Raw genomic sequence first — 27250 nt, 5'->3', positions numbered from 1 at the left:
TGTCACAGTATGTAATTCATACATTTACACGTACGTAAACACAACCAGAAGTGCACGCCATGCCGGCAATCTTAGGTCACTTCAGATTCTGAAGTTCTTCACTCCCTCATCTCTCATTTGAACATTGAAGTGGGGGCTTTTACTGCTTATAGATCCCAAATTAAAATATCCCATTGGTCCATTTGTCACTCTCTACACTTAAGTCACCACAGTCTGGAAAAGGAGGCTTGAGTGTTCCCTGGTGATGCTGTACGGGACCAGGGAGGCTGCAGTAATGGTGGTTAGCTGACATGCAGATTGCTTTTCTAGCTGAGAAATGAATCCATTGTGGGCCAAGTTCATTAGGCTCTAATTGAATACCGATGGTTACCCTGTTTGTTCTCGTGTGTTAGTTATTGCTGTGGGCAGTGTTATTTGGTCACAGGAGAGGTGTGTGTAGGCGTAGAGAGGGGGCTTATGCAGCAGTTTACTTATCCAGCCCTGATGTATCTTTGTAATGTTCAAAGAGAGTTGGGCTGAGTTTTAATGTGTTTTCTGAGATTGAAAGTGAATGGATTTCGGGGTACAAAAACAGTCGTTGTATAAAGTCCACCCAAACTCACCAACACCTGCAGCAATTTTGTCCTCGGTAAAACCTTTACGGCGTGTAGAGAGCCTCGTGAATCCAGAGAACAACTGGCTGAAACATTAATTATCCTCCCTCCCTCACTCCATCACTGTTAGTCTGTCTGCCTCACAGTGGCAGTGCCTACAGATGGCACGTTGAACTACAATCATTCACTTGCCTTTTTTACTGCAGCTCTGCTGAACTGTGTAGGACACTCCTTGTCTATGTTACTAGAGCTGAAACAATACGTTTTTTATTAATCTATCAATAATTGTTTTGATTTATTAGTTAGGAGTTGTTAAAAAATGACACAGCGATGTTTGTTTGCATGAGTCAAGTGTACAACGCATGAAAAGAAGGATACTCATGTTTTCAAAAAGATTGAATTTTGTTTTGATCTACTGATCAATTAAACTTGTTTCAGCACTATAGCCCACCACCAATAAGAGCTGCAGTAGTGTTTATTCTATAGTCATTCTTCTTGCAAGAGTCCTGTACTGGTGTGAAGTAGTGTTTTGGATTTGAAATCCATGAATGAAACCATAATACAAGGTGATTTGACGATAGAAAAGAATAATCTACAAAATACATATTTAAACATGTTGAACTTGTGTGCAGTTCAGTTTTTTGTACACAACCTAATCCCGTTTGCCAGGCATAGCCTCCGGCACCTTTTTGGAAGTAGTGCCATGATTCCAACTTTTTAAAAGAAAAGAAATAAGCTGCAGAGCAAAGGCAGAGAAGCGATTGCTGCTTTGCAACAATATCAAGCTCATACTACATACTGTGGACTGGAGCAACTATGATGTAAAATGTTTCTCACCTGCATAAAAGCCCATCCTTTTAAACTGCTCCCCAAAGAATAAACCACATAATTGAGGTGAGTCTTCTTGCTTAAGGTCAAACAAACAAATTACCACTGGTTCAGTTAATAATCTCTCTTCTTTCTATTAATGCAGGCACAGGAACACATAGGTGTAGACACACAATAAAGATGTTCAGCGGGGATGAGAAAAACATTCAGGAGATTGACCAATCAGTGGGAGCCAGAGGGAGAATATATTACGAGACTTTGTCTCAGTCTTAGTCCATTTATTATAAAAATACTCAGTCTCCAGACTTTCATTAAAAAAGTGCCAGTAGGTACTCATTTGTACAACCATGCAGTGTGTTTACTTGAACGTTCCCTGATTTATACAGTAATTAAAAAAACATTTATATGTCACCCGGCAGGAAATGATCTTTCTGCCTGACTTGTACACAGACTGGGCGTAAAAAGCAGAGCCAAGATGACCCAACCCAGTCAGCTGTGGTCACAATGAAGTGCTCGGAGGCTGATTTGAAACAGCACAGACATTTTTGCCCAATGGCTACGTTTTAAATAAGATCAGAAGCTCAGTGTTAAGACTTTTTCTAAACATTTTATACTATGATGGAGCTAAAGAAATGTGGTAGACATTATTGTATTGATCATTGCGGTGTATATGGAAATATATGAAGATTAGGGGCTTGTTATGGATACAAATGTTCCATCATTCATTTGTAAACAGCAGTTTTCTATTGAGCTCCAACAGATTCTTTGTTGGGTGAGATACCGGCACACTTTTGAAAAATCGCTTGTTCGAAGAGATCAAGGGCTCATCTTTCCATGAAGTTGATATTGTTTTTTAAATTATGAATGGAGCAGCTTCAGGTGCCATCTTTTGATGGGAGAGACACACACGTCTAGGTGGTTCCTACAGTAGGTTTGAGAGTGAGCGCATACTGTGTGCACTGCCCTAGGCCATGTGAATAATATGATATAAGAAATGTTGAATCTGGTATTATTCAGCTGTGAAGGTTTGATTTTTGCTAATGTAACTGGTAATTACAGTCGGAACAAAGCTCCATAGCCGTCAGCATAGTTCTTTCAATTGTGTGGGCAGTGGCACAAAAAAACCTCCTTAATTGGACCAAATGAAAACAAAGCACACAACTGGGAGTATAACAACATTCATGTGTTATTGTTGTAAGATGATGCAATCAAACCAAATATTAAAGTATAGTGTGCAATACTAATTCAACACTTCAAAAAACAATGGACTGGTGTTGTATGCAACCAAGTTGAAACCAATATTAACAAAGTTTATTCTGCTTTTAGCAGAAATAACGGACCTTTTATCAATCATTTTATGATAATAATGACAATTTAAGGTCAAATATCATTATTGTCTGTTTGAATCCACATTGTTGATTTTGGTCTCTTCTGGGGAATTGATTGAAATATCATAAAAAGCAAGTGGAACACTTTAATACGCAAAAAAATGAAATAATGTAGCAATTATTCACTTAGGATTCACTTATCCCACGTACAGTCTCTTATTGGCTCACTGGCTCGGGGTGGTAGACTAAAGATCATTTTACCAAGCGACATATTTAGTTTAGAATACAAATATGTCATCTCCTGTTCTTAATGCATACAATCCATCAATTATCTGATAAAGACACTGTGGATTTAAAGCAGACTTGGACTAAGGCTTATGTCTTCTTCTCTTTTGGAGTCTTAAAACCTGCTGCTGTTTGCAATCTACTAATAATAGGCCGGTTAACCAAGCAGGCAATGGAGAAGCAGCCTTACAGCAAGCAGCCAGAGATTCTCTCGTGAATGTCAGTTCTGCACTAATTGACTTTTGAGTCTATTGAAGTGTTTGACAAGGTAAACCAAGAAGAATCTCACCGAGTTCCAATATTTGAAACTACGTATTTGTCCAGATCTAAAGCTAATTAAATGTAGAGCCAAATCTTAGTCAGTGAGGCAGACAGCCAGTCAGTGCTCCGCAGCCTCCACTCATCAGCTCTCCACTCATCTGCTGTGCTGCCAAGGAGATGCTGCCTTCAAGACGCTGTTAGTTACACTACACAGTGTCAAAATCCCTTTCTGGCGCAGCCATCTTAGCGCTGGTAGTCAAGGTCCAGTGCTACAGTACAGTCGGAGCTCGGCAGAATATTCAAGATTACAAAAGAGACCGTCTTGTGCTCAAGGTCCTCTCGACTGAAAATAAACCAACTGAGATAAGAAATGGTACAAGAAGTAGTTTGGCTGCAGTCATGACAGGGATTTCAAGTGTATTGCATGGATACTAGAGCTGTGTCTGGCATCCTAAATACTGCTGTAGATTCATATAATATAAATATTTACATCTTCTGGAAATTGACAGAATCTGAAATGTGATTTACGTTTTTTCATTCTGCACATGAATAAACCTTTTTGCTTGCAATGTTTATGTAACCGTCACATCCTGCCAATCAACAAATCACGTCCATCATTTTGTCATGGAATTAAATCTTTTAAGCCCCCATCACAATCAGTGAAGCCAGCACGTGAAGAATGTTTTTTGCGGCTCACTTGGTGCTCCTTGAATATACATGAGCACAACTGATGGATGAAAGTGAACATTAAGTGGTCAGATTAAGAGTCACACCAGCTGTGTGGACAAAGTTGATGTAAATGATGTTGTTTATCTTTTTATTTGTTATTCACAACCGTTTGAAGATTTTGAACCTGATTTATTTTCTCTCTCTCTCTCTCTCTCTCTCTCTCTCTCTCTCTCTCTCTCTCTCTCTCTCTCTCTTTGTTTTCAGCGCAACATTGAGGCCAGGCCAAGGTAAGACTGCCAGCGTGATTCATTTTCACCCTTTGAAAAGAGGGTAGTTTAGCGGGCACTAAGGACCCTTCAAGACACCCTCACTCAGGTCCTTGGTGCCATCAAACACAGTTTGACTGGTGCGTCTTCATCTTGCATAACAACACAAACACACACCCTCCCAAGGCTTTTTCCCTCTCTTGTAGCGACTCACTCAAGCAACTCACAAACTCACGACAGACACAGAGTCACTTATGCACACAAAGCCTCGCATGCCTCCAAACCTATGTGGTCACATGCGAGTCACGTCGCTGCCCCAGCAAGGCAATTAGTAGCTCTCATCTGTGTGTGCCTGCTGGAATCAGAAGAGGTGACAATCTGCCTGGTCCAATAAGAAAGCTTTGGACGGCTGCTGACAGGCTGCAGCTGTGCGTACGTGTGTGTTTATATGCATGCATATTGTATATGTGTGCACTTTAATAAGACAAGCTGTTGTGTCATTAGCGGGGTCAAGTCACGCACTCGGAAATAGCATCGTATTACATTGACAAAGATGACTACCTGTGCCTGTAGGTATGTGTAAGGGGAGTTGAGGAACTGGACTGGACAGACGCAGCCATATTATCTTTCAGTTGCATTTACAGTTTGTTTGTGTCGTTTTGCCTCGCCTACATCTTTAACCTTTTATCTCCGTCTGTGTCAGACCATCTGAAATGGATAGTACTCTTCCAGTCTCCCAGTTATTGATCTGTTGACACGAAAACCCATCTGCCTCCTTCACCCGGCGCAGCTCCTAGCATCACCTGCTGTCTCTGCCTCTCCTCCTGGCTGTCTCTCTGGGCTTTCATCTCAAAGTACTCCTCCCCTCTATAGACACAGACACACAGACACATACGCACACACACTCAGACACCTTCATCAAATTTCAGCACATCTGTCCTCAGAGAAAAGAACCTTATTTTCTGTGAGACTTGATTTAAGATGAAGGCTGAATACGAAAATAATCCCGTGGGTCACAAACAAAACACACTTTCGATGGACAACGGGCATGTTTTCTGCAAAGAGAAATCTCATTTTTAATTTCACTTTGTGCTATTGATATTGCGGCGATGCCTGCTTCGGGGGAAATGTACTGTATTTCATCTCTGGAGTGTAATGTGCCTTGCTTTTAATAAGCAGAGAAAGTCACGACTATGGCTGGCGCACGGTGCCAACATGTAATATGTTATTGATCGGTCAGCCAGTATTATGACCCCGCTCTGGAGCAGATGGCAGCGAGCTTGGACCCAAGGGTGAGATCGAGCTAATAGTTTGCCCTTGGTCAAGGTTAACCTCTACATCTCCACACACACACACACACACACACACACACACACACACACACACACACACACACACACACACACACACACACACACACACACACACACACACACACTGATATAATTACTCCCAAAATTCCCTGCCTTGCCCTAAAATGCAGCGGGTGCAGAATCTACAGTGTCTAGTGGAAGATGAAACATTTTAGAGAGAAACACTAGGAGGATAGAAGTTTTTGAGAGGTTGGTAGAAAGAATAAAAGTACATTCTCGACAGCTTCATGTGTGAGTTTATTATAGTGCTTGAGCGATAGAGATTGGACATCTGAAATGTGAAGGGGAAACAAACAAAGGAGGTTTCTTGTCTTCTGAAAAAGAGATGAAAGTGAAATTAGTGGAAGGAGAAAGAAGGAGAGATTTTGCAGGATCAAGCGGCGAGTGGTTGTTTTGCGTTATGTGCAATGGGATCCAGACAGCAAATTGATTATGGAGCAGAAACACTAATCCGCTGTCTGAGCTCCATATCGCTGCTGTAGACAGAGCATCCCCACAGGACCACAATCCTGCACCAACATGCATCTTTCCTGGACTTCCTCATCAATACAAACCCCCGCCTCTCCCCAAGCCTCTTAACATAGGTGCTTCATGCCTGCCAAGATTTGTCCTCCTGTGAATATAAATCTTGCTTAACTCCCCTCAGCTCAACCTTATCACTGCTGCCTCTAATGTGATGAATTGCAAACTTTGCTTACATTCCTCAGCTTTAAACCCCCCCCCCCCCCTCCCCCTGTCCCTTTTTATACATGTTTGTCTTGTGTGCATGTGCAGTATGTCTGTGTGTGTATGTGTATGCACAAATGTCTAGAAATCATTTAATCAAGCTGTTTCAATCTCTTTGTTAAACATGTTTGAGCGTGTGTACACGCATGTAATACTGTGTGTTAACATGTAGGTTATGCTAGCATCCCATGTCGAATTATGACATTTAGTGTGTCCTTTTTATGCAAATGTCATTAGAAGAGTAATTATTGAATGTTGAACTTGAAACCACAATTCTATTTCTCTCTGATAGTTCACACCTCCCGACTTTCTTTCAGGAGGCCCATCATTCATTTGCTTTCATATTGTGCAGTCTGAACCCTCTTTGATCACATGGGGCCATCAGGAGTCACCATGCCTCTGATCAAAAGAGGAGAGTGTGTCTGACTGTCTTCACACACACACACACACACACACACACACACACACACACACACACACACACACAAAGGAAAGATGGGGAGACGGGGAGACGGGCTGATTTGTGCAGTAAAGCTTTAATTCCAGAAAGCCACTTTTATGTTGTCTCCTGAGATATGGGGCATAAGAGAGAAGTAGATGCAAGACAATGAGACAGTCAATGAAAGAAAAAGAGATTCACTAAGGAATTCTGCTCGTTAGACTCAAGTTTGTTGTATTGGGACTTGAAAAGAGTTAAGAATATATATGTACACGTGCTTCTCTGTCTTTTGGCTTCTACGACTTTAAGCTTTTAGCTTTTAGCATCGGACCAAGAAGGAGTCTTCAAAGGAGTCCAGCGTTATTCATAATTTTTCTGTAAAGTAACAATCTATTATAGTTTTCAAAGTCAGTTATTGTTCTCACCAAGGAAGATAACCTCAGATTACCTCACACTGTCTTTTAAGCAATATATTTGTGCAAACATTAAAACTTATAGCAGTTTTTACCTATTCCCTTAATCAAGCCTCCAACCAGGGTTGGCAGTCTCCCTCAGTGTAATTATAACAATAATAATTACTGCCCACTCATAACTCTGTTGCATGCATTTCAACTTATAAAGTTAATTTATAAATCAACGTTTCGGTTCACATTCTTTGCTCAAACGTCAATTCTTACAAGTTGAAATAAATGCATTAAGGTTATGAGCTTTCCAGCCCTGTCACACAGTTCCAGATATATATATATATATATATATATATATATATATATATATATATATATATATATATATATATATATATATATATATATATATATATATATATATATATATATATATATATATATATATATATATATATATATATATATATATATATATATATATATATATATCTATATATCTGCCTGCGAGCCAGCACGCCACTACAATAGGTGTGTGTTTTTCTTCCATTTTCTTTTTAACGTATAGTCGTCAACAAGAAACTAACAATGTGGCTAATATGTTAAGATGCTAACAGTGATGCCAGAGATGTAATTGCCTGATCGATTTGCAATATATACACCACATACTGTAGGCGACAGAAACACGCCGTAAACCTTCGCCACTTTGTTTGTTTGTTGTGCATCATAATTGTAATTGTGAGACACACCATGTTTGAACACAAATGTCAACATTAGCTAAATTGAGGGTATATCTGTCATGACCGCTGCGTTTCTGAACGATAGCTAGATCAGTATCACAGCAACAGTCAAAACCTTAAACCCTGACCCGGATTGTCTGATGTTTTGGCTTTTTTCCTGCCATTTACTAGGGAAATTGAAATAACTTATATAAATGCAGATAACAGTCAACATTGGTATAGCAGAACATCCACCAATAAAAGCAGTGAAGTGTTTTTGGAAGCAGTGTCAACTTTAAGTAGGTCTTGTCAGAGATAGAACCGGCTGTTTTCTTTGCCTCCCACATCGAGCCTTCCCTTGTGTTTTTGTATCCTGTCATTCTGAGCATATAAAGAATGGCATAAAAAAAAGTTTCCTGAGAAAACAGGAAAAAACTGTCAACACTTGTCAGTTATGTTTGATTGGCTAGTTCCTCTCAGCAGTTCAGTCATGGTATGACTTTTTCTATTCAGACAGCTTTTCAAATAATTGTCACTCGTCTACAATAGTAAATACCTTCCAAAGCAAGTTTTTAGTTTTTGTAAAGTGCATTTGTATGCAGTTCAGGTCAAACTACTGGATAAATACATAACGCAGAGGAATGAAATAATGAATGTAGTGGAGCACATTTTAAGGGGCACGTCTGTGTGAGCGTGTCACACTCATTCACTTTTCGCCCGGTTCCTGCTTATTATTCTTTTGAAAATATGCCTTTTTATCCGTGTGAGGTTTATTTTATTTGCAGAGAGAAATGATTTAAACAGAAGAAATAAGAGCTCCGAGTCTGTGAAACCCCCAGAGCTTACGGTATAAAAACATGTCACACCGCAAGAAGAAAGAGAAAGTTATACAAGGGTATAGGGGAAAGTCATTAAAAATGAATTTAAAATGAAAGGGAGAAAAATGGGCATAAATAACTGTGATGCAAGGAAAGTGGAAGCTTTGCTTGGAAGTAACTGTATTTGATCTCCTACAGAAACAGAAAACTCAAAAAACTTACATTACATTGTTTGGTGATGATCGGTAAACCTATAAGAAGAAAAACCATCTGAATTAAGAAAAGGTAAAGCTTTGCGGCATGTGGCAAGTTTGCTAAGCAAGAGTGATGGAAGCCTTCTGAGCATATAAATCACACACTGTAATCACACTTAAATGGTACAGCCTGCTGGGAAGCGTAGCACTTCTAATTACAATGGCGAGGTCCCCACATTCACTGCTCCAATCACTCACGTCTCCGCTGTATCTCAGGAGCTCCTGTCCCCTGTTTCGCTCACTTTATCATGCATGCATGGCCCGGAACACACACACACGCATCTAAAAGTCGGCAGATTCTGTCTTTATTTCCCTATTCTTTTCACTTTTACAGATTCTCTTTAACATGCGCTCACATATATTGTATATGGCCTACATTAGTTAACACCTATTCATGAATAGTGTGCTCTATTACACACTGTAATTCGGTTTTGAAGACCCTCTCTGGCTGACATAATTACATGTATACATACCTAAACCTCCTCCGTTTAGAAATTGTCTCAATTCCCCGGTCGTAATCTGCCATCATCGCATGCTTGCTGACAGAGGAGAGCAACGGGGCGAATCGCTCACTATGTCTTGCTGAGTGAAGGCTGTGGACCACCCTCAATCATGGTGTACATTCACAGCAACACACAAACTCAAGGAAAAGGGGCTGACAGGGAAGCGAGGCGGGTACTTTAGGGTAACAGCTTATCTGTCTGAGCTGCCTGCCCTTGGCTGGGTCAAATAGATTGGTTGAGTGAAGCAGGGAGGTGTCAGGGGAGCATGGCAAGAGGACACAGGATGGAGCCCAGAGATGAGGGCATGCTGGGAGAGAGCTGCAGTTCTTCTAATGTAACATTTACATTGCCACTACAGGTGTGTGTGTGTGTGTGTGTGTGTGTGTGTGTGTGTGTGTGTGTGTGTGTGTGTGTGTGTGTGTGTGTGTGTGTGTGTGTGTGTGTGTGTGTGTGTGTGTGTGTGTGAACATGCCCTCATTTAATTATTTAAATGTTTCAGCTAGATCAGCCTCGTCTTTTTTCCTGTATATGTATGTGTGTGTAAATCCCAACTGGCTTTACTGAAACCTCTTCATTAATACACACTTTCTCTCTGCCTCTCTATGTGCGTGTGTGTGTCGTATCAGTCTTATCTCATACCTTCGCTATCCTAGGAAAACATGTATCAAGAGAAAGTCTCTCTCTCTCTCTCTCTCTCTCGCCCTCTCTCTCTCTCTTGGCCATCACCATTCCACAGGAGTGGATCTGAGGTCCCAAATGAATGTGAAGTACACACAAACCAAGCTGACAAATACAGAGACATGCATTTAAATAAGAGACTATCAGCATGCATAATTCATGCCACATGCGCAACGTTCCTCCAGTTTTTTAAATGTCATTATTGTGAGTGTGTGTGTGTGTTTCATGGATAATGTCTTCACGAGCATGACTTGCATCAAAGTTTGTGGAAACTTAGAGGGAGGGATGTGTGCAGAGTTGTTAAAGGGAATAAATAAGGGGAAATGTTTGTTTTTTGCGACCACTAATGGCAGTTATTTATTTCTCCTGAAACTTTTCCCTGAACACAAATACGGTAATTAACACCCATCTAAGTTTTGCTTGCAGGAGCCTCCAGATTCCATCCAAACCTTGCACTATGACAGTTCAAAGATTAAGTTTGGAAAGGGAAGCTGTCTAATTGAATATCCTGTTAAAGTGGCAAAGTATGACTCATGACTGTGTAACCGCCTGTCAGAATGCAAAAGAGACCCGACATTTTTGTGAAACGGACATGACAGGGATGAATGTATTTCCACACAGAAACGGCTTCTTTTGATATTGGATTTGACTGCCATCTAAGAAGTTTGATGTACTACAGGATTTGGAATCTCACCAGTGCTGTGGTAGCACTGCTACTGGATTTTTTTAGGTTGTTGATTTTCTACAGTATCGGCCTGTGAGAGCCTGGCACACAGTGTATAGAGCTTTGACCAGAGCTTTAAGATGGCTTCTCGTATTGATCTGCTGTGTAGATAGATATGAGATCTCTGGCAAGGGCTGTACGTCTTGTCTGTAATCCCAGAGAGCAAGTAGTCTGTGGTAAGTGTCTGTGATGCATCCAAGGCTAGAGTGCGTCACAATCGGGTTACTGCAGGTTTAGTGTCTATGCTTGAGCCCGTGCTGCCTATGAATAATGGATTGGTAATACAGGTGTGTAAAATACATCTCTCTTCATGTGTGTTTTCCTCGCCTTCCAGCTGCTGTCTTTGTTGTATGTGTGCAAAGGTGTGTTTCTACTCTCATATATTGAGAAGCTGATATGAAAGAGGGGTTTAACAAGGAGCACCATAGGGCTCTTTAAATATTCATATTTGATGAATGCTGCCTTAAAAGACTACGTTTAACACAAGGTACTGGGTTAAGAACCCATTAACCCATTAATTGTAAGCTAATATTAAAGACGTGTAGATGAACTAATGCTATCAAAGGTAGGGTGAAAGGAATAGTGATCGTAATGGTGAATTTTGGAATGGTGTAACCAGGCTGAGACGAGATGCCTGTGGAGATATATTTAAGCTCCACCAAGGAAGATGTGGGGTGACTGCTGAAGAGGAAACAGGGAAGAAGGGGAGGAAAGAGCCAAACTACAGTAAGCTTTCTGAGCAGGGTGGTAATACAGAAGGAAAAGGCATGACAAATGTAAGGGAGCGTGGCAAATAATATTTCAGAAAGCTCCGGTGCACAAGACAGCAACAATAGGTTAGTCTCTGATGGTAAACTTCACCAAGCTTCCTCGTACAAGCATTGTATATCTTCCAGCGGTCCACATGTTGTTATATTTGCTTCAACAAATACCCTTCCTGATAACCTTGTGCTATCTAATATGTAACCCAGTGTTGAACATCCGAGTCGCTTAAACTGAGAAAGCATACTAATTTGTTTCCCCAGGTCTTGCATTCGTTTACTGTCTCTTGAGGGTAAATTTAGGCTGAACCTGTCATTTGTTATGTCACATCGTAAAATGTGTTGATGTGTTATTATCTACTTCATTATTTATGAATACAGAACAGCGCTTCATGTGTGCTGCTCTCCCCAGCCTGAGTTGTTAATGCTTTTTTCACTGCACCTGCTCATTGAATTACCTTCCCAGACTTCTCTAGCTGTCCCATCTAATACTCACATTGTCAGACGCCTCTGTGAGGATTGGGTATCAGAAGTAAAAAAAAAAAAAAAAAAAAAAATCCAAATGTGTTCATTACAGCTGCGCTCCCCCTCTGCAAACAGATACTTCTGTGTGTGCAATTATTCGGAACAAAAGAAGAAAGCGAGTGAAGAAGTGCAATGATGAAGAGAGTTGGCAGACGGCAGGAGCCCGATTGCAGATGTTGTGATTTATTTATTTTTTATCTCCATCACATGCCAAAGCACATCTGGCGAGTTACAGCTCTGCTGCAGCGGTAGTGACTTGACCTTCTAGTTATGATTCTGTGATTCACAAGCAGTATTTCATAGCAAGTGACATGCCGTGTTTTAGGATGTTTGCTGTCAAACTGTAAAACGTGATATATCTTGTATAACGATACAAACGACTGTAAAGTAAAAGGCATATTTGAAATGCTTGATTTTTTAAGTAAGTTCTTTTGACAACAAAACGAGGCGTCTCAATAAAAACAGTCTATACAAAAATAACCACACGGTACAAACTACTTCATGTACACTTCTGTGTGAATATAATACGTGAGAAGTGCTGAGTATTTTTATTGTTTAACTAGTAAGTAAGTAACTAGTAACTACTAACCAAGTGCTAGTAATAAATAAATAGTTTAGCACGGTTGCTGTTGTTGTTTTTGTTTTGTTTTTGGCATTTCACCGATCTAAACAGTCACTGGCAATATTTGTTTTGGGTACTATTGGACAGATTATACGATCTGAACGTGTAACAGCTGGACTGTAATGATCAACAAATGTCAATGTTGTCTACCAGAAATCAGCCACTTGCTAATTGGTACGATGTGTGTGTTGCACGCTGTAGGCAACGTGTGGTGCTCGTGAGTTTTCTTTGCTTTTGAGAAAAGCATTATTTGCTTGGGGAAGGCTGATATGACACACTGTACAGGAAGTGGACTAGGCAATCAGAGCTCCCTCTTCTCCTGTCTTGTATCCTGTCTGGGAATTATTCCCATTTACAAACAGCAAAGAAATGCTCGATGGAAACTCTTTGCATATTCTCTCTCCCTAACACACACGCACACGCACACGCACGCTCAGTATTATACCCACAAGGCAGATTGTCATACTGGATCTGTAGAAACTGTGCTTTCCACCCTGTCATGCATGCAATGCTCACGCACACATAAGTAAAAATCGCTCAGAAGATGTCACACTGTGTATAAACATTCATTATTCATTCTGGAACTACATATAAACACGACACACACACACACACACGCGCGCACGCTCATACTCACACTCCGTTAGTGTAATTAGTGTAAAGACAGAAAGCAAGGCAACTGTCTCTCCGCACAGACGGGAGGATGCTTTAACAGATACCTTCCTCCCATTGTATCACCTACTGTGTTCCCTTTAGCTGCGCATACACACACACACACACACACACACATCACAGTTTGTTAGCCTTCGGGTGGAATTACAGGTCTGATTTGAGCTCGGTGGAGATGCAGGATGATGATAGTGGCAAGCTGAACCAAGGGGCAATGAATCAGTGCCTTATCAAACCTCTGGCCCTAGGTATGAACTGTCAACACAGAAACAGCACTCTCTCACACACACGCACACACACACACCATTGGCAAACATCTCCCTGCTGGACACGGCAACAACGTCACAGCACGTGTCTCGGGGCTCAGGGGCGGTTGTCAGGGCACTCTTCTCTCTTCCAGTCTGTCCCTCGGCTCAGTTATTCTTCCAGTGAGGAGAAGCAGGCGTGAGCAAAGGCTGGCATGTTTAATTCAGCAGCTTCACGACAAGCCCTGTCGTCATGTAGATTTATAGTATTGGCGAGAGAGGAATGAGGAGATGGTTGGGTTTAACTACCTCAGGATACTAATGGGAGACTTAGCATGCACTTTACAAAATCACCTTAATCCAGCGTTGTTCTGTGAAGGGAGGGATGTGAACGAAAAATTAATTGCTTTTTCTGACACGGGTCCCGTTTGCACTTCTGAGTTTCCATTTTGAGCCAGACAATTTCTCACTGGATGTTGTTTTTGAATCATTAAATATTGCTTTAGATTTGTGTCCACATATGGAGAGACATTTGCATGTTTTAAATGGAAATGATGTCTTGTATTCACTTGTGATACCACATACAGATCTAATTCCCAAGGATGGGCATTAATGATGAAATATCCGATGGGGGCATGTCACCTTCAGCAGATGGCAGGCTTTTATGACTGACGTTTTACAGGATGCATTAGTACACATAAAAGTTTATTAGTCAGGCAGCACTGGGGAGATGTCAAGCCCCATGACTGTATTTTACTATGTTGCAATGCTGCATCTGACTATGCGGCCTATGCAGGATGAAAACAACACATTTTACAGACTAATAAAGCCCAATCTAGTCTCTGTTTATTGCCCCCTGTAATGTCCGATGCTTACACATTTGCATTATAGCAGAATATTTGCATTTAGAGCTGGTCTTGTGGTAGAGATCATAACTGCTAATCTTTTTTGTTTGTTGCAAGAGGAGGATGTTTGTGCTGCAGGGGAAGTCCTTTATTCCACAGTGTGTTTAACATTCTGCAGAGGACAAAGTGGGGAGGGATGGATGAGGCGTATGAGACCTTTATCAGTCGAGATGAGAGTTGTGACAATCTGGAGCCCAGGTTTTCTGGCCTGTCTGTCTGGGTGTCCTTCACACAGAGGGCTTGGATGACGTGGAGGGGGACTTTTCATGTGACAGAAGGCTTTGCCTAATAGCCAGGCTGTTCTCCAACTCTGTCTGTTTTTCTCTGTCTCATAGACGCACACTTTGTCTCTCCACCTCCTCTTCTCTTGCCATATGTGCCTCTGACATCCCTCCATCTCTGATCGAGATTTGCAGACAGAGGAGGCCCCTAGTGTGGAGTAAACAGGCTTTTAATTAAAAAAGAAATCTCCAGAGCAATCCAGATTACGGGACAGCTCGTCCGGGCACCTGGGCGTTTCACTGATTAAGGTGGCGCCGGTGTTCTGCTGTTAGAGAAGGGGGTTTTGTGAGAGAGGCAACAGGGGGCAGCTCTGCCAGCCTGCCAAGTGTGTGGGCGCTGCTGTGTCCAGTCAGTCTTCATAATGGCTGTCTGACCGTGGGACAGAGCCAGCTCAGTGGTCACATGACTGACTGCAGATCCCTTCAGTAACCCTGGATCAATGGTGCCTATGGAGACAACAAAGGGCAGACAGGGGAAGGCACTATGGGCGTGGGCAAATGAAGGGAGAGACGGGAAGAAAAAATGAGAAAAGTCGGTACAGGGCATAATAAAGGACAGAGGCTGAACCAAGAAATAAAATGACACCCAACACAGCGTAGGTGCTCACTATTCATTACCTATAAGCGGATGCCGTGTGCTTTTCGAAGGACAGATAAAGGTTTATCTCTCCAATGTGTTTTTCTTCCCCTTTCTCACTCTTGTAGGCTTGAGATTCAAACTTCAAAGGAGTATTAGATACCGGAGAAATTTCAATTTAAGCCAAAGACGCAGTCTGCATTTAAAGTTTGCATGTTTTGTTTTTTTAAACATGCTGCAAAAGGAAGTTTCGCTCTGCTTGGCAAGTATCAGATATCCCCAGACCTGGGACCTGTATAATGAAGCCAGGCTGTGCCTGAGATATGTGGGTTCAGTATAAGTAGACTTAGATAACCGGTCTGACAAACCAAGTTATCCGCTTTAATCTGAGAAGATTTTCCGATCCATCAATGGTCATTTACACATTGAGGATGTGGGAATTAAATCCCTAATCACATGCAAGAGGAACAGATAGGACTGGAATGTATTAGGAGATTACTTTGCATGGGGAAATGGTCATTACAACAAACAACAAAAAATAAGAATGTAAGCACGGGACGCACCTATAATACAAAATCAGGCAATATAAGTATTCTCGAGTGTGTTCGAGAGAAGAAGTGTATTATTACCAAGAAGAAGAGACAAAGACTAAAGGCACAGTTACATTCGTGTGAGGCTGTAATGCTCTTTACACTCCAGAAAACACGTGTGTTGCATGCAGGTCAACATGCAGAGACAACTTTGCTGTTATTAGATTCTTACCACTAGAGGGGCAACAATTTACATGTTGTGTTTAACATGCAAGTGTTTTGCAAGAGTTTATGGCAAAGTTGTTTGGCAGTATTTCACATTGTTTGTGCTGGAGAAATGACCATTATTGTAAACTACTCATGACATGTTAGGTAATCTTGAGTAGTTGTGGAAATCACTACTTAGTCTTACTTTAATACTAAAACAACAATGGTATATTGATCTGGTGTATTGAAGTGTCCTTGAATACATAATATATTGTAAGGGTATTGGCTACTGCGTATCACATAATGTGTGTACAATTAAAGGAAAACATTCACATCTGAAATGTGGTGCCTTGTCATACACTGTATGTATGTATTAGTCAGCGTATTACAGTTCTGTCTCACATTATTATACAGACAGCTGAGGGGTTTCTTTTAGGAAGTTTTTCCTTGTGCGATGCGAGGGTCTAAGGACAGAGGGTGTCGTATCCTGTACAGTCTGTAAAGCACACTGAGACAAATGTATAATTTGTGATATTGGGCTATACAAATAAATTTGATTTGATTTGATTTGAAAGTACATAGACTGTGTCAAACTCATTTTAGTTCAGGGGCCATATTCAGCACAATTTGAACTCCAAATGTTCCCCTTCGTTTTAGTGCAAAAAAAGTACAAGTACATTCTGAAACTGTTCAAATTTGATCTTTTTACAAAACATTATGAACAACCTGAAATTCCTTAAGAAAAAAAGGTGCAATTTCAACAATATTGTGCCTCCAGTTTATCATTTACACATGTGCATCACAGTGTATCTACAAAGGCACAAAACATTTCGTCACAGGGATCTGGAACAATATTTTACTTTATGATCAAAACAACATCTTTTTAAACTTTGCAAAATCATCCCCCGGGCCGCATGTTTGACACCCCTGGTGTACATTACGTCAGCATCCATTTTTGCAGAGCACAATTGAGCAGCTGTGTGACATACTGTAGGTTACCATGGCTACATTGTCATACAATAGTAGCAGCTCTAACGTCAGTGACTGGCATGTGGCCAGAGGTGCAGTGTGTGATTCAGAGTTTAATTATGTTTCACTGATTTATTTATTTGCATGATTTGGGGAAATTGTAAGCATGGCCGAAAGGGATGGCAGGCACTCAGGAAATCCGATTTTCCTTTTTCTTTTCTTCTTTTTTTGGCAAATGGTTCCTGTGTTTTGTTCCATTCCGGTTATTAAACCATCAGTTAAGCTTCAAGCAGTGTTGTAGAAGTGTTCTCAGCCCTTTGACAATCAGTATTGTGTTAACACACTGCATCTCCTAACATGTGTAGTCTTTAAACTGTGCTCAGTTTGTCATCCGTCACCATGTCCCTCTCTTTGTACCACTAGAGTAAGCAAAGGTTGCAGACCACAGTGAGCCAGTTATCCTGTGTCATAAACACCCCTTGGATTTCTTTATGTCTCCGAGTAAAAAAAACAAATGAATGGCTGCATATTTGTAACCATGTCACATGAATAATACCAGGCAATGACACAGTGTAACCTCCTGAAGATTAAACCTCTTGTTAGCAGATGACATCCAACATGTCTGTCCTCTCTCCCGTCCCTCTTTGTTATACAGTGGGGAACCATTAAGGTGATTCCATTATCTCCCCCTTGCTCTCCTCTAAGGGATCTTCTTAACGTCATTCATTGCCATTTAATTTGCGACCAAGAGTGTAATGGCTCTGGAAAATTGGAAGGCGCAGTCCTGTGCCTACACAGGGGTGTGCTACCCAGGATAAGTGATAATAATTGTCAGAATGCATCTCGGTGAAGAGGGGCTTGAAAGGACGTGTTATGGTGCACGCGCAGTCATATAGAAAGTGACAAAAGGGATTCTTGTCATCATGTTCTGGTCACTTCTAATGTCACATTCACACTAATGAGCAGTTCTATTTTTGTGGAAGCGATTGTTGCAATTCTCCTCAATTAATTCCCCAATTGCCCCCGTGGCCACAGAAATGAGTGAAATCTCTTAAATGAGTCAATGTAAGATTGAGTCTTTACAGTGCTTTAATGCTCTTAACTGAATGCCTCTGCATTCATTCCTCTGTATGATTAACGGCAGGTACCTGTGTCAAAGTGAGCGAGGAAATTAGCTCATGGCGGGATAACGGTATCCATCCGATTCCTCGCACCCGCTGCCGCGCAGACGAACCTGTGTACACTATTTTATCCCGCTTCACTGACATTTTCCGCCTCACTGTTTCGCAGTCCGCATTCAGGAGAAGGCATAATACATGCATCATGTAGTGAGTCGCAATCCACGCTTGGAGTGGCATGAGCCGCACTTTGTAATGCACATTTTAAAAATAATGGCACGCGTGAACATGAGTTTGAATAGGCTCCTACTTGAGGCGATACATCTGGTGGATGATGAGATGGATTTGTCCTCGCCTCTCTCATTTTGCTCTGATGAATAAGCGGTGGTGCACACAAAGGGTCATATTACACAGCCCCTAGCTCTCTGTCCCCTGTACCATGATGCATCGTCTGTTGTTGTGCCTTGTCTCTTCACTTCCTCCTTGGACTGATTAAGTCTTTGGAACAGCATGGAAACACCACAGGGTGTTGCATTGTTTTTCAGGGGAAAGACAATCCCAGTGAACAGTATGAATAGACCAGTGACTCTGAAAGAGGCAGACTGTCACTGTTTGTAGCGATTAGTCAGTCGGCTCAGAACGTGCATCATACGATGCGAGGCTCTCTCTTTTTGGCCTGGCACTTTGCTTCACTCTCTTCCATTCATCTTCAGGCATTAAGATACAGTCAATAATTAATTTCATGTAAATGCGGCTGTAAATTGTACGCTAATGCACATTTGACTAGTTCAATCCCAAATTGAAATGTAACTACAAAAATACTTACGTCAAAAGTGATTAGATGAAAGATAACACTTGTCTTGATCAGGTTGAGATATAACGTTATAACAGTTAGGTTGTTTTTTTGTTTTTTTCAGTGTATGCACTTTGCTGTAGTCAGTACAGTATGGATATAGACAGTTATATTTCCTTGGGATAAGAATCTCCTCAGCCCAATAAATCACCATGTAAACAAAGCCAATACTGCTGCGACTGTGGCGCAACACGAGTTGCTGCACAGATTCGGGCAATAAAGATTTATTATGGATTTATCATTAAAATGCCCAGGGAGTTTTGACACCCGTGTAGATTATACTCCCATCTCATGGAGGAAGAACAGTGTTGTGGTTGTTTTCTTTCTCTCAAGGCGAAATTACTAACATCATGAATCCCTACGATGCGTGTCTGCACAGTATGAGCATGTGTAATACTGCATCAGAGAACATTAGATATGGCTACATTTGTTTGCATAAGGAAGAAAGTTTCTGAACAGCCTTGATGGTGTTGGTGCTGTGCGTGAATTCTTGAAACATAAATTTGAGCAAACCAAACTAGAGATGTTTTGTAGTATCTTCGATTCACACACAATTCTGGAGACGCGACGGTACTAGTTTTTCTTCACTACCGCAGGTACAATAAGGAACGGGGGCTCAAGACTAACGCCGGGGATGATAGAAAACTTGTTTGCGACGAACTGGTATCTTCCCAGGGCATCCAGCGGGCGCACCCTATTTTTATCCTGTTAATGTTACATTGTGAACAACACATTCATGTCGCAATCGCCAGGAAAGCTGGTAACGCTAGATGTTAGCAGCCGGTGGGCAGCACAGTCCCGCACGGAGCTAACAGCTAAAGTCAAAGGAGCGATGTTCTATTGAGATACATTATGATGCGTTCAAGCTCTGTTCAGTAGAAATGAGTATTTGTAAATTATAACGTTAACTTGTTATTTTTTGGCGAGAAACTTGAATTAATGGAGATTTTCTTTCACTGCAATATATAACAGATATAGGAGAGGGAATTATGTCCTGTTTGACCTTCCAACAAAAAAAACTATACGCAAGCGGTTATAAAGGAGTTTATGTTAAAGAACATGGGATTTATAGTTTTGTTTTAGTTTTTAACCGTGTTACCGTTCCATGTGTTTTTTTGGGCAGTGTCCTCCATCCGGCCTCCTACACCATGACACATATTTATGTATATTATTGTGCATCAGTTTGCGTTAATCATCCTGTGTGTCAGTGATTAGAAGAAGAAGATGAGATTATGTTATGCAGATGTTGTGCCTGGAGGAATCACAATGACAATTTTCTTCTATTAGTTGCTATATTAGCGAGATTTATCACTGCACATACTTATTAACCCCAATTATAAAGTCTCAAATATGCAAATTGTTTTAATAAAACCTATCGACTGCAAAAGGCTTCTTTCCTTTGAAATTAAATGTTTTTTAACAGAAGATTCAATTATAAGTAACCCATGAGTTTCTTTGAAAATCTGCTCTTTTGTTTGGCTTCTTGTGCAAATATATTCGCAAAGTAAATTGTTTTGCAATTCGATGTCGTAAAGTGTAATTTACACAGTAGCAGTAGCTGATGACAACCCTGCATTGTCTCCTTTATTGCCTCCAGTGAAGTAGCATCACCTAATTTCAGAAGTTGCAAGTTCTTAAACTTAGAGCCGCATATTAATACAACTAATAACTGTTTTCCTGGCAGGGCTCTCATGCTTGTTGTATTAAGCATGAGAGAAAAGCACCTTATCTGAACCGAGTATGGACCGAGTATAAACTGTGACAATGGAACTCCCCCCATACTTGCACATCAGCTTTCTCTTGTGTCTGAGCCTTAGCAACAAGCTCCGATTGAGATGCTGTCACTTCCTGCCAACACTCTGGCTGTCATCCCTTTGTTCTCTGATCTTCACCTTTACGAAAGCTCTGATAAATTGTCTTTTCCTTCCTTAAGTCTTCTTCCACCTCTCCATGTCACTGCTTTGCCCTCCTCGGTTTTCCCTACACATTTCCTCTCATTAGGATACATCCGTATCTCAAATTTTAGCTGGCAGGATCATCCCGGTGCAAAGTGTTGGGAAGATCACAGCGGTGCTCTTAATGAAAGGTGTGTGCAGGGTCTATTTCTAAATCACACACCCCTAGACATAGCTGTTAGATGAAAGGAAAGAGCATAATGCATAGAGGGAGGAGAGGACGATGGCAGACGAGATGGCAAGAGAGAGGGGTGTAAACCTTTCCAGGGCAATGGCCAATTACATCCAGCAGAGCATTAGCACAGAGAAATATTTGGTACAGCCCTAAAGTCAATACCTGGTTTTTTTACATTCACTCTCCCTTCCTCACGTCATTAATACACTCCTTTCTTTCCCCCTTTCACTCCTTCAGTTGATCTATTTTTTTCTTATCACAGTCATTTCTTGTCGGAAAGCTTGTTTGTAGTGTTAAATTATCCTACAGAAGCTACAAGATTTAGCTCATTAAGTAGTGGCAGAGTGCACTACTTCACTGGAGAGTAAGGGTAAGAGTATGTCCTCTTGGGCTCTATCAATAACCATTAAGGATCCTCTCTCATTAGACCAAACCTCATAGGCCTCCAGGGCTTGAGGAATGTGCCCTGCCCTCTTATGTGATGGAGTACGCTTCGATGGCGTCACCTCTGTTTGGAAATGCAAATTGCAATAGTTACTTTCCCCTGAGAATGATTGCCACCAGTGCTATGTACACCGCCTTATTCACACTCAACCTCTTTGCTTAATCAACAAGAACCTCACTCTCCTATCAGCAACCCCCAGTTTGCTCTTCAGCTCCTCCCTTTTCCCCATCTCTCCATCTTTTAACACACACGCACCTCAAACCCATTCGGCATATCCAAGCTACTGCAGTATGATTATTCATATGGCAATGAGACTGGATCAAGCTGGCCCGGCTGCAGCGGCGTGATGGGAGTGTTTCAGGATGATGACTTAGGAGTCCTGCAGCTTCTCTGCCAAGAGCAGGGAATTCAAACTTAATCAGGGCAAGGACCCCTCCCTCCTCTATCTCCCAGAGAGCTGCACAGGGTTGAGGCCAAGACAGGAATAGAATGAGAGAGACAAAAGTCAAAGTCTAGGGAACGCTCCCTCCCTCTGTGTTCCTTGTAGGGATCCAGAGGTTTTCTCTCATGAGTGATGGGTTCATTTTAGGGCTATTTGTGAAACTTTCTTCGGTTTTACTCAGAGGGGACATTAGTAAGATTAGCTTTGTTCTAGTCTATCAGTCCTATCTAAAAAATCTTATCTCTCTCACACACACTCGTACACACACAGTGTTCCAAATTGCCAGACACCAAAGCTGTTGTCCATCCATCACACAAGAGGTACAGCCAGTGAAGCCCAGAGAGTGAGTTCTGTAGCGGGCCTCCCAGTCCTCAGCTCGCCCCTGTCCAGAGGACATGATCACACCAAGGGGAGGAGGCAATGATCTGATCAATAATACATAGACTGCATTAAAGAGTATGAATAAGTCATGGGCGGAAAGAACCCAGTCGTCAGGGCACACACACAGCAAAGTGATCTTTTACTTAGGCCAGGGGAAGATGAACATACAGAAACAAGAGAACAAAGCCAGGGCTTTAACTTGTAGGGAATTTATCACCCACCCACTGACATTGTGTTGCATGTTGAAGCTCCGTCTTCCCTCTCTACCTCCCACCCCAATCGCTGCCACTCTTTCTCTCTCTCATATAATGGCCTTTTTCCTGCGGGTGGAATAAATAAGTTATTACATCCGTGTGTCCTAAGGCTTAGCAAGGACCGTTTGAATATAAATAGTTAATTTGCCTCCATAGAGGAGGCCGCACTTTGTGGCATTGAAATATATTTGTAAAAAATGTTTGACTTTTTTTTTGAAGAGCAGGGGATGACTGTTCTGGTTGACTGGAGATGCAAGATGAAATTGCCTCACACAAATAAGTCTGCCAACGGTTTACCCCAAACAGCATGTTAGAAAGCAGGGAGCTGTGTGTGAGCGTGGGGCTTAGCTCAGTGCAGCCTTTTGTGCGTTGTGCTGACAATAAAGAGTGAACAGCCTGTGTGATGCTCTAGACAATTTGAATACTGAGTAGAGTTGGTGTAGTACAGAAACTTTGCCAAGAATTTGAATGGGAACAACTCTTTTGAATAATTAATGTCTCGGATGTACACTTAAGAGAGAAGGTATAACTATACAGCAGCTAAGCCTGTATGTGTGTATACACACATTACAACATCATCAACTCTTTTGGCAGTAGGTAAATTGGCTGTGTGTGTCTGTGTCTGTGTGTGTGTGTGTGTGTGTGTGTGTGTGTGTGTGTGTGTGTGTGTGTCTGTGTGTGTGTGTGTGTGTGTGTGCGCACTGCGTTAAACCCTAAAAGTGTTGTTTATAACTTCACCACTTGGCATTTCTGCTTATCGGTGTACATGCGTGCGCTCGCATGCATGCACACATTTGTGGCTGCTCTTTGATGAGATGCCCTGTTGCTTGTTTGTGTTTGAGCTCCTTGAGGAGGTGCAGGAAGGGAAAGGAAGCAGCTCTTTGTTTCTGCCAACAGAAGTATGTCAGACAGGAATACTCTGGGAGCAGCGCTCAGGAAGATATCGCAGCCTATTAACCGGCGTGTAGATTTTTTTTTCTCAAAGATTGTGCTGCATACACCATGAGCAGGAAAAGTGGAGGCGGAACAGTACAGTGATGAAACAAGTGAGGGAGAGGAGCAGAGATGGATGGAAATGTGTCCTTGACAGAGTGATAGGAGATAGACGACAGAATATTACAATATTACAATAATGTATTCATTTGCTGCTTCCTTGTATAAAGGATTCTATACAGAACATGTTTAACTGTTTAATTCAGATATTGGATTATACAGTTATACATTAACACTGAAAATTCATTAATTCATCCTTGAATCATAGAATAAATCTCGGTGGTGACCCTGACCAGCGGCGAACCACATTCAACCATCATTTAATTAGAATACACTAAACTGCTCCATATTTAGCCTGACAGGCTGTCCTTTATCTCTTTTATCTGTTATAAGGTTTCAAATACAACACTTTTGCTTTTACCCCTTTACATTTGTGTTTATCTATTTATATAAAAATCACAAACAAGCAATGGTTTCCATCACTAACTCTGGACCATAGACTCACCCAGTGGTTTGTGTACTACCGTTTTGAAGCCTTGAGTTTGGCATTTTGTTTTTTTGGAACCAGAAGTGACACGAGATGGAGCAAAGGACAACTGAAAGCTGAGCAAGAGATTTTTAGGCGGCTAAAATCTTACAGTTAACTTTCATGAACTGGAAACACACTGTGAAAGGGTTAAGGTTGTAACACAAAAACATGAACAACAGCCAAATCGGACAACACTGGTTGCGACCTGTCAATCCCAAGGTAGCCCCGTCCTAAACCATACGCTGCTTTATCATCTATTTTACTCTAAATGGGACTAGATTAAAAAAAGCTTTGAGACGGTAAACTAAGGTAATAAATCAAGTAAGAAGTGGGGTCATTTTATCATCGACTTCTATACAATCTAACTTTTCTCCATCCAGTGGAGTCTCCTGCTGGCCATTAGAAAGAATGCAGGATTAAGGTTGCTCTGGACAGAGCACATCAAACACACAATCACATTGAGTGTCCTGTACAACTGACTGTTGTGTCATTACTAGCTGTATCATCTTCTTGCTACTGCTACTGCTACATATATTTGTCTGCATGTTTTGTTGTTCATGCTCGCTGTGCTTTGGGGGAATGATTCATTCGCTTCACTTATTGTGTTGTATAAGCATTTGTGTGAGAGATAATATTGCATGCCACACTAATTACATGTTGATCTAAATGTAATGACTAGAAAGCATCTGCTCTGTGGTTACATACACAACAAACAGAGAACAGTGAACAAACACATGACCTCGTACAGTAGGTTCATGCAGGATCTCTTCCTGCTTCTGCATCCAAATGCAGTGCTGACCTTGAACTTGTCGGTCATTCAAGCTGCCATAGCGGTTCACTTTCACTTCTGCAGTTTGCGTCCTATAAAACTGTACATCAGAGATTTGAGTGGAATACACTTTGTTGATTCTTGCTGTGATAGGTGACTGTAAATTTACAAATATAAATGCAAACTGAGCTGTCCAAGGTCATAGGAAGTGATTTGTTTTCAAAAAGAAACATTATGCTGGTGGAAGTAGTTGGCATAGCGCTAAAATGCATTGAATCTCATTGAATTAAACAGCATCCCCATACAGTAAGTGTTTGTTTAGAACAACATGCTGACATCACACAAATGGATGGTACCGTATGGGGAAAAATCTCAATAAAGGATGGAGGGGTGGAATTAGATAAGTTACAGAAGAGAGTTGCGTTCTCAGAAGGGAGCAGTGCTCTATCACCCATACGACTTTGTCCAATTAGAGCATATGATTAGTGTAGACTGTCTCCAGTGAAATTGAATCTTTCAGCCAGGCTCGGATTGCTACAGGTCCCTGCAATTTAGCTATCACTTTGTCTCTGTCACCGCGTAGCTGCTAATATAAAACCGACAGAATGGATGATTTCTACTTAAGGCCTAGCTTGATTGAAGCTGATTACATTTCACAACGGTTTATTATATTTCCATAATATGTGCGCATGAAGGGAGGGTGTGTGGGTGGTGTTTGTGTGGCTACATGCTTCCGGGTGTGTGTGAGAGAGAGAGAAGAAAGAAGGTGGAGGATTTACAGACATCTAATTTGTCTCTGTTCTGTTTTTTGCTACCCTTTTTTTCCAGGCTACCAGAGCCGAGGGCAGACCCCATGAACTCAAGGGACTTTGATGACAACGATTCTGGACCATCGATGGACCACGCCCCCTGATACCAGCAGACCAGACTCCCATTACATCCACCTGTCCTCCAATGTCTGTTTCAGCCAACCGTCAGCCCCGATGAGCTGTCAGGCTGGCCCTCTCGCTCTCTATCTCTCTCTCTATCTCTCTCTATCTCTCTCTCTATCTATCTCGCTCTCTCTCGCTCTCGCTCTCTCGCTCTCTCGCTCTCTCGCTCTCTGTCTCTGTCAGCCGTCTCTCTCTCTCTCTCTATCTCTCTCTCTATCTCTCTCTCTCTCTATCTCTCTCTCTATCTATCTCTCTCGCTCTCGCTCTCGCTCTCTCGCTCTCTCTCTCTGTCTCTGTCAGCCGTCTCTCTCTCTCTCTCTATCTCTCTCTCTCTCTCTCTCTCTCTCTCTCTCTCTGTCAGCCCGCTCTCTCTCTCTCTCTCGCTCTCTCTCGCTCTCCCTCTCTCTCTCTCTCTCTCTCTCTCTCTCTCTCTCTCTGTCTGCCCTCTCTCGCTCGTTCTCTCTCTCTGTCAGCCCTCCCTCTCTCTCTCGATCTCGCTCACTCTCTCTCTCTGCCAGCCGTCTCTCTCTCTCTCTCTCTCTCTCTCTCTCTCTCTCTCTCTCTCTCTCTCTCTGTCAGCCGTCTCCCTTTTACCCTGCTCCCCTCCCCCTCCCCTCGTGGTGCCTGCTGGCAGTGAGCTGACCTTGGAGAGGGCTGCTGTGACAAATATGGATGGCCACGTCTTCTCTGCTCTCAAAACTTTTTTAATCCCACACTCGCTACTAACTTTCTTTAATTGAAGCAAGTTATGTGCAATCAATTACCATCAGGCTCAATTTCCACAGCCAGTCAGATCCTTGGCTTACTGGTGAGCCTGGCTGACTCAGACAGGAGCCTGGCTAGGCAGCCGAGCGGTGCGTCTGTTAAGCCCGACAGATGTCAGAAATGGGGAATTATGTGACGCGGTGCGCTTCACACTTCATTTTGTTTCTCTCGTTTTGACAAACATTCTGGACACTCCCAGACATAGAAAGGGAACCTTTTTCATATGCCACAATGCCTTATGTCCTCAAGAGAATATAATACAAAGGTGTTCTGGGTGTTATATCTTTGATTGTAAAAAAAGCCTAAGTGTCTCTAGCTTTTGTTCTATAATGATGTCACTTGCACTTTCCATCATCCTGTTGCCTTCACCCTCCTCTCCCTAAACCCTCTGCTCGACCCACTGACTCTTTATGCTTGGAGATTTGTGCGCACTTCCTTGTGCTTGTCAGATCTATTATAGGTAGCGGGGGGACATTTTGA

The 27250-nt window shown here is 41.8% G+C and overlaps 1 protein-coding gene across 3 annotated transcripts in view; it reads left to right on the top strand.

Annotated features, from left to right (window-relative positions):
• The window catches only part of trim44 (tripartite motif containing 44), a 40461-nt gene extending 14298 nt beyond the window's left edge, over positions 1-26163 (top strand). For all 3 annotated transcript variants that reach the window (XM_029433124.1, XM_029433122.1, XM_029433123.1), the window contains exons 5-6: positions 4229-4251; positions 25902-26163. In XM_029433124.1, the coding sequence (XP_029288984.1) occupies positions 4229-4251; positions 25902-25986 (108 nt within the window). In that variant the 3' untranslated portion in view covers positions 25987-26163. The remainder of the gene's footprint in view (positions 1-4228; positions 4252-25901) is intronic.
• Positions 26164-27250: the final 1087 nt, after the last annotated feature.

This window comes from Cottoperca gobio, chromosome 6 (genome assembly GCF_900634415.1).
Source record: "Cottoperca gobio chromosome 6, fCotGob3.1, whole genome shotgun sequence".
NCBI classification, from domain to species: domain Eukaryota; kingdom Metazoa; phylum Chordata; class Actinopteri; order Perciformes; family Bovichtidae; genus Cottoperca; species Cottoperca gobio.
This window is presented reverse-complemented; position numbering and strand designations above follow the sequence as displayed.